At 41.0% G+C, this 12531-nt stretch overlaps 1 protein-coding gene across 1 annotated transcript; it reads right to left on the bottom strand.

The window, feature by feature from the left end:
* Window positions 1-670: 670 nt before the first annotated feature.
* Window positions 671-3987, bottom strand: LOC119182898 (venom protease). The gene is made up of 4 exons (XM_075872611.1): window positions 3925-3987; window positions 2008-2122; window positions 1613-1749; window positions 671-853 (listed from the first exon to the last, which is right to left on the bottom strand). Exons 1-4 carry the CDS (start codon window positions 3985-3987, stop codon window positions 671-673), a joined length of 498 nt encoding a protein of 165 aa, XP_075728726.1.
* Window positions 3988-12531: the final 8544 nt, after the last annotated feature.

The following is a 12531-nucleotide window of genomic DNA, read 5'->3' as shown; positions in this document are numbered from 1 at the left end:
TGACTAAGTATTTCCTGGACACAATTTCGAAGAGACTTACTGCCTCTTTTATTTGCGGATAGATTTCGTCGCACATGCTTTTTTTTACTTGATGAAGTACAGCCGCACTCGACATGTGGCTGTACTCATGTGAGTCCTTCATTCTTTTTTAAGCGCTTGAGTTGATCACTATCGATATCAAGTAACTTTCGTTGGCATTTAACTTACCTTTAGTTGTACAATGAACCAAACCAGCCTCTATCTCTATCTTTCTCACACACAAGAGGGGAGACTGAGATGGAGACACACACATGCGCATGCTCACTTTCACAGCTCTGCGATGTTGCCATGGAGCACCCAATTTTCTCCTGTGGGCGTACAATGAAGGTGAGTGTGCGCTCAAGTAATGTAAAAAAAATTGTGTGAGCTATTTTCTGACTGAATAAACGACGTAATGTTGGGGAGAGATATGAATAAACGGAAAAGAATGGAGGTTACCTTGATTGCCGTGTGTATTTTGTTGCCCTGTGGAGACGGAGTTGAAAAGCTATATTTAAATGCAATGGTAGAAAATAAGAACGTACACGACCATTAAGGATCTTTCTTGAAGAGAATACAAGAACCTTACAAAAAAGTTTATTGTCAGAAACAAATCGCAAAGCCAACTTCCGCTCTCAGGACAAGCTCTATGCTACCGTCGAGCCAGGTCCCTATAACCTTTGAGTGAACGAGTAGCATTGCCCACCCAGTCTATGAAGCTTTCTACTTTGGCGTAGACGACTGGCGATTCACAACTAAATCCATGGGACACAATTCCCACTTGCACGTAGAGCATCTTGCTAGTTAGCAAGAACAGGGGGCTGCCGGAGTCACCCTGAAAAAGTGAAGGAAATGGTTAATGGGTGGCCATAAATGCAAATTTTAGCAACTGCTTGCATTAAAAAAATTTTCCTTTATCAAACACTTCTAGATTTTGCCGAATGGCGGAAACATGAAAAAAAGTCACAGTTATACCGCAAGGGCGAGGCAATAAATGAGAAGCAACAAATGGGAATGTCAAGCGAAGAACGGCAAGCAGATCAAAACGGGAAGTGCCCTACTCGAGCACAAATGATTAACGAAAAGAACAAACCCAGAATGAGCACTAACAACGTTCAAAGCTAGAAGCAGAACGCACAGCTGAAATAGAAAGGAAGGACGAAACGTATGCGCTGGTATACCGGATGAGCACGAACTAACAAGTGTCAGAATAGTTACATCACTGTGCTCTAAGAGCACGCTATTTCCGCAATTAGGGCCTGTGTAGCGAGTGAAGTGACCTTGAAGACCTGCAAACCATTCTCATCACAAGATACGCGCGTGCGCGCACGGGTGACCACACCCCGTAGAAACTTTTTATAACCGACGATTTCATAGCACGTATACATTCAAGGCGGAACAAAAGCACTGACACAGAAAGACCCACCAAACACCAGAACAACACACCCACAGCAACACACGTAGAACATTGCTGTGTTCCGCGTGTGTTTCAAAGGCGTTGCTTTTGAAAGAGAAGAACTCTAGACAACAAAAACAGCAAGTTGGCATTGCAGAAATATCTCCGTCTAGTAGCAAAGTAAACGTTGGTGCTTACGAAGCATGGGCTGGTGTTGTTGCGGAACGCGCAGTAAGTTTTGTCACTCCTGTAGGAGTCCAGGTAGATCTTTTGGCAAACCTCGTTTGGTTGTATCTTCACGATCGTGAACTGCAGGTAGTCCGAGGTGTTGCCGACTGTGGTAATGGTAAAAAAAAAGCTTTAAAAACTGTTATTCAGTCCTGGGCATAAAGCTTTTGGCAAACTGCAGCAATACTGACGCTCTTCGCTAATAGAGTGCATGGGACTATGAATAGTGAACTTATTCTCTATACATACATCTTGCAAGGTCTTTGCTGTTGGTTCCTTATCCAGGACGGCTTACCATTCCGGTATAATGAGGGTATTTTCAATACTCTAGCTTGTCTAGTTTTTTTTCTAAATCCAGAACATACACTCAGAAAGTTTTCCCCAGCCAGCGATGACCGCATTCTTGTTGTACGCATTCAGAGGTTTCGTAGGGAAGCATATCGGCTGGACCTCAAGTCCATACTGGAATGGCTTCTCCACCTGCGGACAAAAGCATTTCTTTTTTTATCAAAAAATTTACCCTAAATGTGTCAAGTTTGCGTTTTATTTATAATGTTAGTTTTTTGAGGGCACTGCATGGAGGGCAATCGAAATAGCTTACTTATTTGGAAATACGGTGTCCTCCTCACTGTGACTGAAGGTGGGAATGCAACCCACAACTGCGCGTTAATGTTAATTAGTCTGAAACACCGAGTACCACCATCGATATGCCGTAAGGTATGCCAGTAAACGATATGGCAGTCAACACTTCGATTTACCTATTCGAGATGTGATCCTGAGTAATGCAAACTCAAATGATTACATTTATGAACACCTTAGACAGCCAGAAGACAAAATCAATTTAGATTTTTTTTCTTTGTCGATTGTATTGATCGTGCGCCGCCATGCACAGAAAACGCTCTGAGCCTAACGTTGTTTTCGATTTTCTCTAGAATGGCAGGCGTTTCACATGAATCAGCGCTGCTTTCGAGAAGTGCCCACATTTCACCAAGCGATGCCGTCGTGTGATGAGGTCATAGTGACGCCGTGGTGATGCCAAATTTTGGCGGTATCCCTACTGAAACGTTCCGTATGCGATGTCCAATAATTCGGCATGTTTCCGTAAGAATCTTACAAAAATATATGGAAAATATATGGGAAGCATATGCATTCTTGATGGAAACATATGGAATTATTGGACTCGCATACGGAACGTTTCAGTAGGGATATATGCGACTTCATGATGCCGATGTCGGGGGATAGGTCACAAAGCGAGGTTGTATTTTGTTTTTGAAATAAAATTGTTTCATATTCTAAACACGTTTTCAGACAGCGTACAAAATAACTCACTGGTATCACCAAGGGTAAAACAACGAACTAATAGAATATAAAAAAAAAACAGGCTGGAAATAGGTAACCCAACGAATAATGTGTTTTGTCTGACACGAAAAGTGACCGTGGGCATCTACACGAATAAGGTGAAAAAGGATCATTGCATGCCTTTATACGAGTAAAAAATTGTTACCTCCTCGTGGAATCGCAAAAAGTTACTGTGACTTCATCACCGAACATTGTCGCGTGATAAAAGTAGAAGTGATCGCAGACGCATGAAACACAACGTCATGGGCAGAGAGCTTTCAGAAGGGCTTTTAGAATTGCCACAATTCATGGAAAAAGAGATGTCTCTTGCCTTCAAATAATCTTAGAAAAACGCATAAAAGGCCATGTGAGTTTTTAGTGACGACTTCATAACATAGACATTCAGGGCTTTTACTCAAATGCGATACATGCTGCCCGCCTTTTTTTTTTTTTGGGGGGGGGGGGTACTGACATGCTCAAAGCCATGCCCGAAGTTTCTATTGGTTAATGCTATTGCACGTAACTATTGTATGTAAGATGAGTGTCTGAGCATTGTTACCAGCAGGACAGCGATGTCGTTGAATAACGATTTGTCGTCATACTGCGGATGTCGCAAAAGTTTTGCAACTTTGACCCTGGCCGCCCGGCTTATGTCGGCGTGACCGTAGATAATGTAAATGGCGGCAATTTCTGTGCCACCCCTGCACCATATGAGAAGAAAAGAAAAAAAAAAGGTGTGTCAATGATTCGAAGACTGAGAAAAGATTGAAGCTGATCACGTTTCCCCCCTTCTTCTCATCCCTTCGCCAGTCTCTCTTCTATTTCCCACTTCTCATACTATATGATGCATGGTTGTGATCTTCTTCTTTCTAGTTCAATTTATCCCTCTTTTCACTGCTTTCTTTCTCTTTCTTTGCGGGGTACTCTTCCTTTTTTATGCTTACTTTTTTGCTCATCTCCTCTTTGGCATTCACTTTTTTAGCTATCGCTGATCCTTTCTGCCTCATTTTGGTTGATTAAACGTGTTGGTGGCCGAAGCCATCAGCACAGAATTGAGCCAAGTCTTTCTGAGTGAAATTTATAACTATGATTATAATGAAAACGATTCGTTGTAATGCTGAGTAGATGTTTGTTTGATTTGTGTGTCAGTAGTATCGTAAACTTTGTTAAGAATTTGATGGTAAATAAGAATTAGTTGCGATGGTTAATCGAGGGTACTTGAAATATAGTTTCAATTCATTTCACTGGCAGTTAGAACCTACATTCAAAGAACACCCTGCAGGAAAACAGACATAATTTTTTTTTTCAAACTATTGGCTTACTTTTGTAGAGTTTTGAGAATGGTAGCACTTTACGTGGAGAAAAATATATATGTAAAGTAGTACGTAAAATTTTTCTCTGAAGAGGTGCTAACTTACGCCTAATTCAGTAACACAGCCACATTTAGAAAAAAAAAAAAACAGCCTCTGTACCAAAAAAATAACTGTTTCGTCGTGTACCCTAAGCCTAGTATGATGGTCTACTGATACATGCATCTAAATGCAGGCGGCGCGTTTGAAGCATACCTTTGATCAGTGCTTTCAAGTTTGCTGCAACGTTTCCATGTCTATGAATAATCGTTCACACGACCCTTGGAGGGCTTAACGTGTACTAAACTTTACTGCACATTTGAATGAATGAGTTGCAGCTTCACAGCAGAGCAATGTAGCCGGGTACTTTGGTGTAATGTACTAAGCTGTTCATTATGAAGAAGCAAGAAAGGAAAACTTACTGAATCGTGCAGTGGGCCGCTGTGAGAACGTGACGCTTTGTGATGATGCTGCCTCCGCATGCACTTTTGAATGACGGGAAATGAAGTTCCAAGTAAATCTGGCAATGTTAAGGAAGCCGATGTTTTAAAAAGAATTTGTCATTGCGTTCGTTAGTCTGGTGACCTATTGATTACGCGCCTTTGCCTTTGTTGGTTCATAAGCATGATGCACGGTCTCTCGTAGCACATAATTTTACGTTACGAATGTACCGTATGATCAGACGTGTCGATATCTTGGCGTAATACCTAGATTGTGCGAAATGTTATTTGACGATTCATTCTTTTCGCTATGTCATTATCTTAGTGGCAAAGCGTATATGAGAGGTCTCGGGAAGTAGCAGTCCTTTGGCACCTCCCAAAGAACTGCACGAAGATACATAATTACTTTCCGTTTGCAGAATGCATATTTCAAGAAGTTAACGTGAAGTTTCAGCCTCGTCACCTTAAGAAACAACAAAGTGACTAGTTGCAATTATTTTCGGATTATTCGAAATGGCATTATGCCATTTTTAACATAAATATCATCCAATATTTTTGAAAGCAAATCACTTGCAAATGCACCTATTGCAAAATGCTTGCCTTCGTTAAAATGGAACTCAGACTGCTAACAATGGGCCACTTAGTTCATGAAGAAGCACAGTGACGTTGTTCATTCGTTACCTGGTCAAGACGATTTGTCATGTCCAGAGTTCACTACCGGTGCTTTTTAAAGATTTGCACTCGGCTGCATATGTAGCAGGTTATGCCTTTGGTCATGACAATGAACACGTTCTATGAAATTACTACGTAGTTTAACCCATATCGGATGTCGATAGAAAGTATAAGCCTGAGCGCACGCTAGTCTAGCACTTTTGCTTTTTTTCGAGATGTTACGAAATAATGTTGGTCGCGAGCAGCAAGCGATGCACCATTCAGCACTACCATTGGCCGAGAAAACCTGCTTCACTTCTACTGTAGTATACAGGTTGATCGTTAGACGCTTATCATGCAGGAATTACGCCTTGTTGCTCAACGAAAAAGCCCGAAACATGAAGTTGTATAGAATGTTAAGACACATATTCGGAGCTTTCTCTCGTAAGTGGCTAACGCTTGGAGTGTGCGATAGTTTCGTAGCCACATCTGTCAAGTGGGAAAATGAATAGATACAGTAGGTGCTGTAAAGTGCCACTTGGATGAGTAAATTTGAAATTGTACACATAGCCAGATTAAAAAAAAAACAGTGTTGGCATGAAATATTCTTTGAAGGTTGTCGTCTTACCGCCCATGGAAACTCGTGCGGTCTCGCCGACATTCCATTTACGACGGCTTCCGGAGCAGTTCCACAGCCTAAAAACGAAGTCCTCTATAGTATGTACCTAATGAGCTGGAACTTGAGATTATTTTTTCATTTATTTATTCAAGCATACTGCAGCGCTAATTGCTGTATCCCAGAAGTTGGTATATAAGGATACACAGGAATATAACTAACACAATTGGAATAATGCAAGCAGTTTACTTAAAAACGTCGTACAAATAATAAGGCAGAAATATTACGATATGAAAAAGCAAATACTATTTTCAAACAGATCAGCGTATTTCAGACATAGGTGTTGTAGATTTTGGCTACAAAACTCTGCGATAGGCATGGATGAACAGAATGACGTAATGAATCCCAGACTTCGATGGAACAAAAGAAAAACTGAAATTGAACATATTAGTTTGAACGCAAGGCCTCAAATTTAGGTTCGGATAGTTTGTCGTCGTTGACTGTGGGGCGAAGTTTATGTATTCCTCGTTTTTGACAATTTAACTGTGGAGGAGACTATGCTTTGCAAGAATTTTAATGAGTCTATACGTCGACGCGAATGAAATGGAGCTTTCGCAATGAAGATAGAGTAGAAGAGGTGGAGAAATCGCGGTCGTAACGATTACTTATGAATCTTACCGCCTTTTTCTGGAATGCTTCCAATTCTTGAATCTCGTTATGCTAATACGGGTTCCGTAAAACGGACGCGTAGTCAAATACAGGACGAATTAGCGATTCATGTAACTGGAGCCTATTGTAAGAGAAGAAGTTATTGCACACAGCCTATTTGATTTGTTTGCTGCACTTTTGAAATCTATTCATGTCAAGATCTCAGGATCTCGTAGATATTATATATATATGAAGGGCACGGCTACTCAAAGCCTAGCTTTTTTGTTTTTATGATTTTAGACAGCTCATTGCGCGGTTTGTTGCTAAACATATGAATTGGGTAAATGATACCTTCCTCATTTAGATGAGCATCTTGTGACGCAAACTGAAACAAATAGAACAGTTAAAGTCAACAGTGATTCAGGTTGTCACTTTAAGGCACACTTTAAATAATCAGGAATTAATTAGGAGGTGCACAAAAAGTGAGCACACTAATTTGCCCCAAACGCAACTCACAGATCATGAGAATATTTGTATGCCGCTGAAAAATGTTAAGTTGCACACAAATGAGTCGCTTCCACTGCTTTAGCGAATTTAGCTGTGGGATGAGCACCACAATTCTCGTTTATTTTCAACGAAGAGTCAGTTCTGAAAACCATTCTTAAAAAAATGTTGAGAGTCGGAATTTTATTGTTATTGCTTGAGGAAGTTTGGCTAGCAGTACCAAGAAATACCTTGATTACAGTTTTTTTTATTTAACTGAACGTCACTTCATATGGCAATAACGGCTTGGGGAAAGCGTTTGCTAAAATATATTTTAAAAAATTGCGACCAATATTATGAGATTCTCAAGACGCTTTCTAACGCTGTGACAGTTTGCAGCTGAAGAGAAAGTACTGATGTGATTGATACTACGGAATTATATGTTTGAAATGCAAGGAAGTATTCATTACTCTTGTTACCCTTTATCCATTTATTTCTATTAGAGCCTTATTTGCGGATATTAGCAATGAACTTAAGTAAAAATTTTGCCTATTCCTTTCCCCTGATTGCATAAACATGATCCGTCTTGTTGGCTGGTGTGAGCGCCTACGCTAGCTATAACAGGTTTTGAATGTCTTTACATTTATCTTGCTAACCCAACACTAATAGTCATACCTACCGACTGAATTGAGGTAAGTAGTAGGGTGGTCACTAAGCGTAAGCGTGCCATTATTTCTTCGTACTGCGACTGATGTTGACACCCTGTTGATGAAATAAAAAATCATTTAGGTCACTGTTTCTCTTTTCACATTTGGACTTGGGTAAGAGTGCCTTTTACTCACTGTCATTGCATACAGCAAAAGTCCTGCATATATGAATATGTATCAAAGCTTGGTGACATTAGATGTGAAAAACGTATAGACAATACTGCTTTTTCTAACTTTTAGGCGGACACAAAGAGGCGCTACCAGCTCCGACAATCCAACGTAGATGAACCAAACCTACACACTTAATGTATCACAGTGGCCGGTGTTATTATCTTTGCTGAGTTCAGTCATGCTGGCCGTTTGTCTACCATATAGAAGTAAGTGGCTCTACTGTCCGTTTTTATATGAATATTAGGCATAGGAATAGTTTTGCGTCATCGTTAGATTTTCTGGGATGCGTACGCATAATATTTTAGAATGAACAGCATATAAATGTAGCCATTGGTTTTATCGCAAGGTAAAATGTAGTTTAATTTTGCCTATTCGTGCACATGCTTGCTTTAAAAGCCTGCCCGAAGATTGATGTTTCATATATGCTTAGACCTTTTCAATAAGTAATGAACTTCAAACAATGCAGTCATGTTATGAACTGGTGAGTACATGACTGCGAGTTGTCTTCGGCATATCAAGGCCGTAGAAAGTGGTTGTATGCAATAAATAAATATGAACGCGCACAATAGCTCATCGAAAGTGATAACCAAAGTCGATACACTACAGCTATATGGTAAAGGTGCGTGAAAATTACTGACATTGAAACCGTACAAGCATTTTTTTTGTCTTGTACGCGGTTGCTCTTGCCCAGTCGCATACAGTGACAATTTGGCGGTCATTACTAAGGATTAGTTCTCATTTTAACTGACGGACTGTTTTGTGTTGCAAGTTGAGCATGTAATTATTATCTTTAAACCGAATTTGATCTTAAAATTATAGGCAATGACATCGATTGCAGCATAAGTGAAGTAACTGTTGCTATCAAAGAGAAAATGGGCCGAATAATCTTTTCGCAACAATATATAGGTCGCTACTGCCTTGCAAACACATGAATATATTTAAAAGCACATGAATATATTTAAAAGCACATGAACACATGAATATATTTTACTGTTCAGAAACAGTAAAATTCCTTTCGAACATTATTCGATAACGCGTTGATTTCACACCACCCGTTTATTATCGGCAACCATTCAGACGCCCCGAGAAGAAAGCATTGATATCAAGAGCTTGAGGAAGGGACCTTAAGCATTCAATTCGCAAGTAGCAATTCAAAGTAAAAAAATATATTTACGCAGTCCTCCCAATTCAAAGTGAAACGTCACCTGCATATAGAGCAGAACTGCAACCTTGACGGTAGGGTAGCATAGCGGATACTAGCATCTGGTTAACCTCCCTGCCTTCCTTTTTTCTCGTTTCTCTCTCTCTCTCTCTCTCTGAACGTAGACGGTTATTAGTGCAGGTTCATGCAAATAATGATGACAAAGAGGGGAAAACGGGTATAACGACATTTTTATACTGCTATCTCAAGCTTGCTCTTTCTTGTGTGAGAGGTATGAGAAAAAAAGAAGTCAAGAGGATACCTGCAATGCACGATGGCAGGTGCATATAGACGCGTTCTAAACGATGTTGAAGAAACAGCAGCGGCCGTGGTGATGTCAACGGGAAACCTCTGCTCAATACTTCTCAAACAAACGACGACGACTTCTGAGTAAGATCAAAATCTATGAAAACACTACACTGACAGGGGAAAAGAACATAATGCTGCCCAAGCAGTACCCATATTTGGAAACAACTGCACTGAGGAATCTTGTCGATAGAGAACTTTACGGCCGTTGCACAGTCTACAGCCTCAAAAGGGCACCGCGGATTTATTTTATGCTGTTGTATTTTTAGTCATTTTGCATTCACCTGTACCAATAGTTTATTCCGTATGTCATTGTTTTCTAGAAATCGTATGTTTTCTCATTTATGTATGGCCTCAATGCAGATGCGTGCATAGGTGACAAGTTCTTAGGCACACATTGTTCTTCCTTCAACTTTACTAGCTAAGGCTCCCTATGTCTGAAGCAACCCTAATAAATAGGTGAAAATAAATTAAACAAGAAGTTAGCAAAGTACTCCAAAAAAGTTGCCTTCTTCCTTAAAGAAAACTGATATTAGACGTACCCTGCCAAATTCAGTGCAGTAGTAATAATAGTTCAATCGGCATTGTATATGTGCATGAATATTTCCAGATTTTTCAAATACAGGAGAGAGGCGTAAGTGTCATTCACTTTTTTTTTCAAAGGGCATTCCTGGACTTGGACTTATATATTTGTGCAATTGAATTTGACTGATTGATTGATATTTGAGGTTTAACGTTCCAAAACCACCATATGATTATGAGAGATGCCGTAGTGGAGGGCTGCGGAAATTTCGACCGCTTGGGATTGTTTAACGTGCACCGAAATCTGCGCACACGGGCCTACAAGATTTCCGCCTCCATCGGAAATGCAGCCGCCGCAGCCGGGATTCGATCCCGCGACCTGCGGGTCAGCAGCCGAGGATCGAATTTTGGACTTCTTTTTAATTTCTATTGAGTTACTAATCTCGTGTAGGTCGTTCACTAAATGCTGTTTCTAGGACAAACAATAGCAGTAAACAGATGTCCCAAAAGAAAGGCTGATGATAGTTGCGTGATATGGCAATTTTCTGGCATCGGTACCATTTCAAAACGTAAGGGGCGTTTCAAGGACAGGTAGCCCTATCGCGTGACCAACATGTCATGGTTTGTAGGTGGCATGCCATAATCAAGAAATTAATTAAACAGCTTCAAGTTCTGCATGCACAATTGGCCATCTGTGTTAATAAAACTTACCCGAGGAAGAATATGTTGAAGCACTGCAAATGAACCCCAATCCACTTGCGTCTTACGCAACTCATGTACAGACATACTACAGAATTCTTTCCCTATATTTCTGTCGAGTAATGTTTACAGCATTGCCAACTAAACATTCAGTGGCCATAGAGAACAAAAATAAAATAGAAAAATGAATATATCGACGACATCCTTTGTTAGGAACTACATATGTATTGTTGAGAAAAATGACAGGAACATACATGTTTTCAATGAACTTGGTACCAATAAAACCCTATACATTCACCAAGCCAATTCCAAAGGCCAAGTCATATTCTACCTCATTTTTGCCTCCATCCATGTATTGATGCTGACGTGCCTTCCTTCGAAGCAATCTGCACTTAACAAGGTTTGGCACTGCCTCCACGGTCCGAAGCACTGCAAGCTTTCCACACTTGACCTGATATTGCACGGTCGCCTAAACCAAGCCACCTTCGATCAAGCGACGTTGTCTTCTGATGACACTGCCTCCCGCACTTAGCCACCTTCGACCAAGCGACGTTGTCTTCTGACGACGTCACATTTAGAATTCATTGTGTTTGACGTCCTGGTGACATCAAGATGGAGGCACAAATTTTGGTAACAGGTGACCTCACTCGCGTCGACGTTGACCACTGTGCGACATTGACGCCGTTAATTTTTTTGCCACCCACGCTAACTCTGAAAGCAATACATGCAGGCTGTCATAAGCAATTCTAAGGGCAGCTTGCTCTGCTTTGGGTTACAGGAAATTCGCACATTGTTGAAATGACTTTTTAGGGGCCTGGTTGGTGCATACTGAAGAGAATTACTAAGTGCAAGAAAAAACACAGTACGCGAGAGAAATGTTGATATGCGGTATTTTGTGGCGCAAGGTGATTTGATATCCTAAGAGTGCCAGACCATGAGACAAGAGTTGTGAACAATTAATATGTTGTGTAGCTGTACAAGGGCCTTAAAATACTCCGCACTAAGTCGGGTTAAACATAGAAGTAATAATATCATGACAGTAACATAAAACGTATAGTGAGATTGGGTGGCAAAAGGTTCTAACAATTAAAGCATGGTGAAGAAATTTGGCACTAGCACGAGAGCCACATCAGCGCCCTTGTGTCAAGGGGCCGCGAGGCAGGTGCTTTTCAGTGTAGCCACCGCAGCAGAAACATCTCTTGGGGGGTAGTGCTACGTGAAGCCTGGGTATGATAGGCGCTACGTACAATTGTTTATTCTACAATGTCGTCATGAAACATATATATGCATGTGCTATATACATGTGCGTTTTCTTTCACTAAATAATTTTCGCCTATAATGATAAGGCCGAAGGTGAGACGAAAAGCATCTCTTTGAGGTGGCATCATTTGACATCGCCACCACGTCTGTGTCAACGGAATGACCAAGCGTTTCCACCAACCGTTTAAGAAAGCCAATATGTGTCACTTGGTCTCAACCTGGCTTGAGGCCATCCCAGCTGTCACCCTCGGTCTTTGCGCCACCTTCAAGCCGGACATCCATGCAACACCAGCAGAAGTCTTCTACGGGAGAGCACTCCGTCTTCCAGGTGAATTCATCGCAACTCTGCCGTCCAGCACTACGACGTCAGACATCAGCCACTTCGTCACCCAGCTCGGACGCAACATCGTCGCGTTACTCCAGTCACCTGCAACCCATCACAACAAGCCTACACTTTTTGTGTTCAACGAGCGAGCTATGTGCACGCACGCTTTCCTT

Source organism: Rhipicephalus microplus, chromosome 8 (genome assembly GCF_043290135.1).
Source record: "Rhipicephalus microplus isolate Deutch F79 chromosome 8, USDA_Rmic, whole genome shotgun sequence".
NCBI classification, from domain to species: Eukaryota; Metazoa; Arthropoda; class Arachnida; order Ixodida; family Ixodidae; genus Rhipicephalus; species Rhipicephalus microplus.
The sequence above is the reverse complement of the archived record's forward strand: the minus strand, read 5'-3'. Positions and strand labels throughout refer to the sequence as shown.

What these genes read in the sequence shown, in the direction of transcription:
- LOC119182898 (XM_075872611.1), bottom strand. Translation starts at nt 3,987, where the DNA reads ATGAGGCAGAAAGGATCAGCGATAGCTAAAAAAGTGAATGCCAAAGAG. An exon ending in AAGAGGAGATGAGCAAAAAA is followed by an intron (nt 2,123 to 3,924) that starts GTAAGCATAAAA and finishes TTTTGTCCGCAG; the next exon opens with GTGGAGAAGCCATTCCAGTA. An exon ending in ACAACACCAGCCCATGCTTC is followed by an intron (nt 854 to 1,612) that starts GTAAGCACCAAC and finishes TCACTTTTTCAG; the next exon opens with GGTGACTCCGGCAGCCCCCT.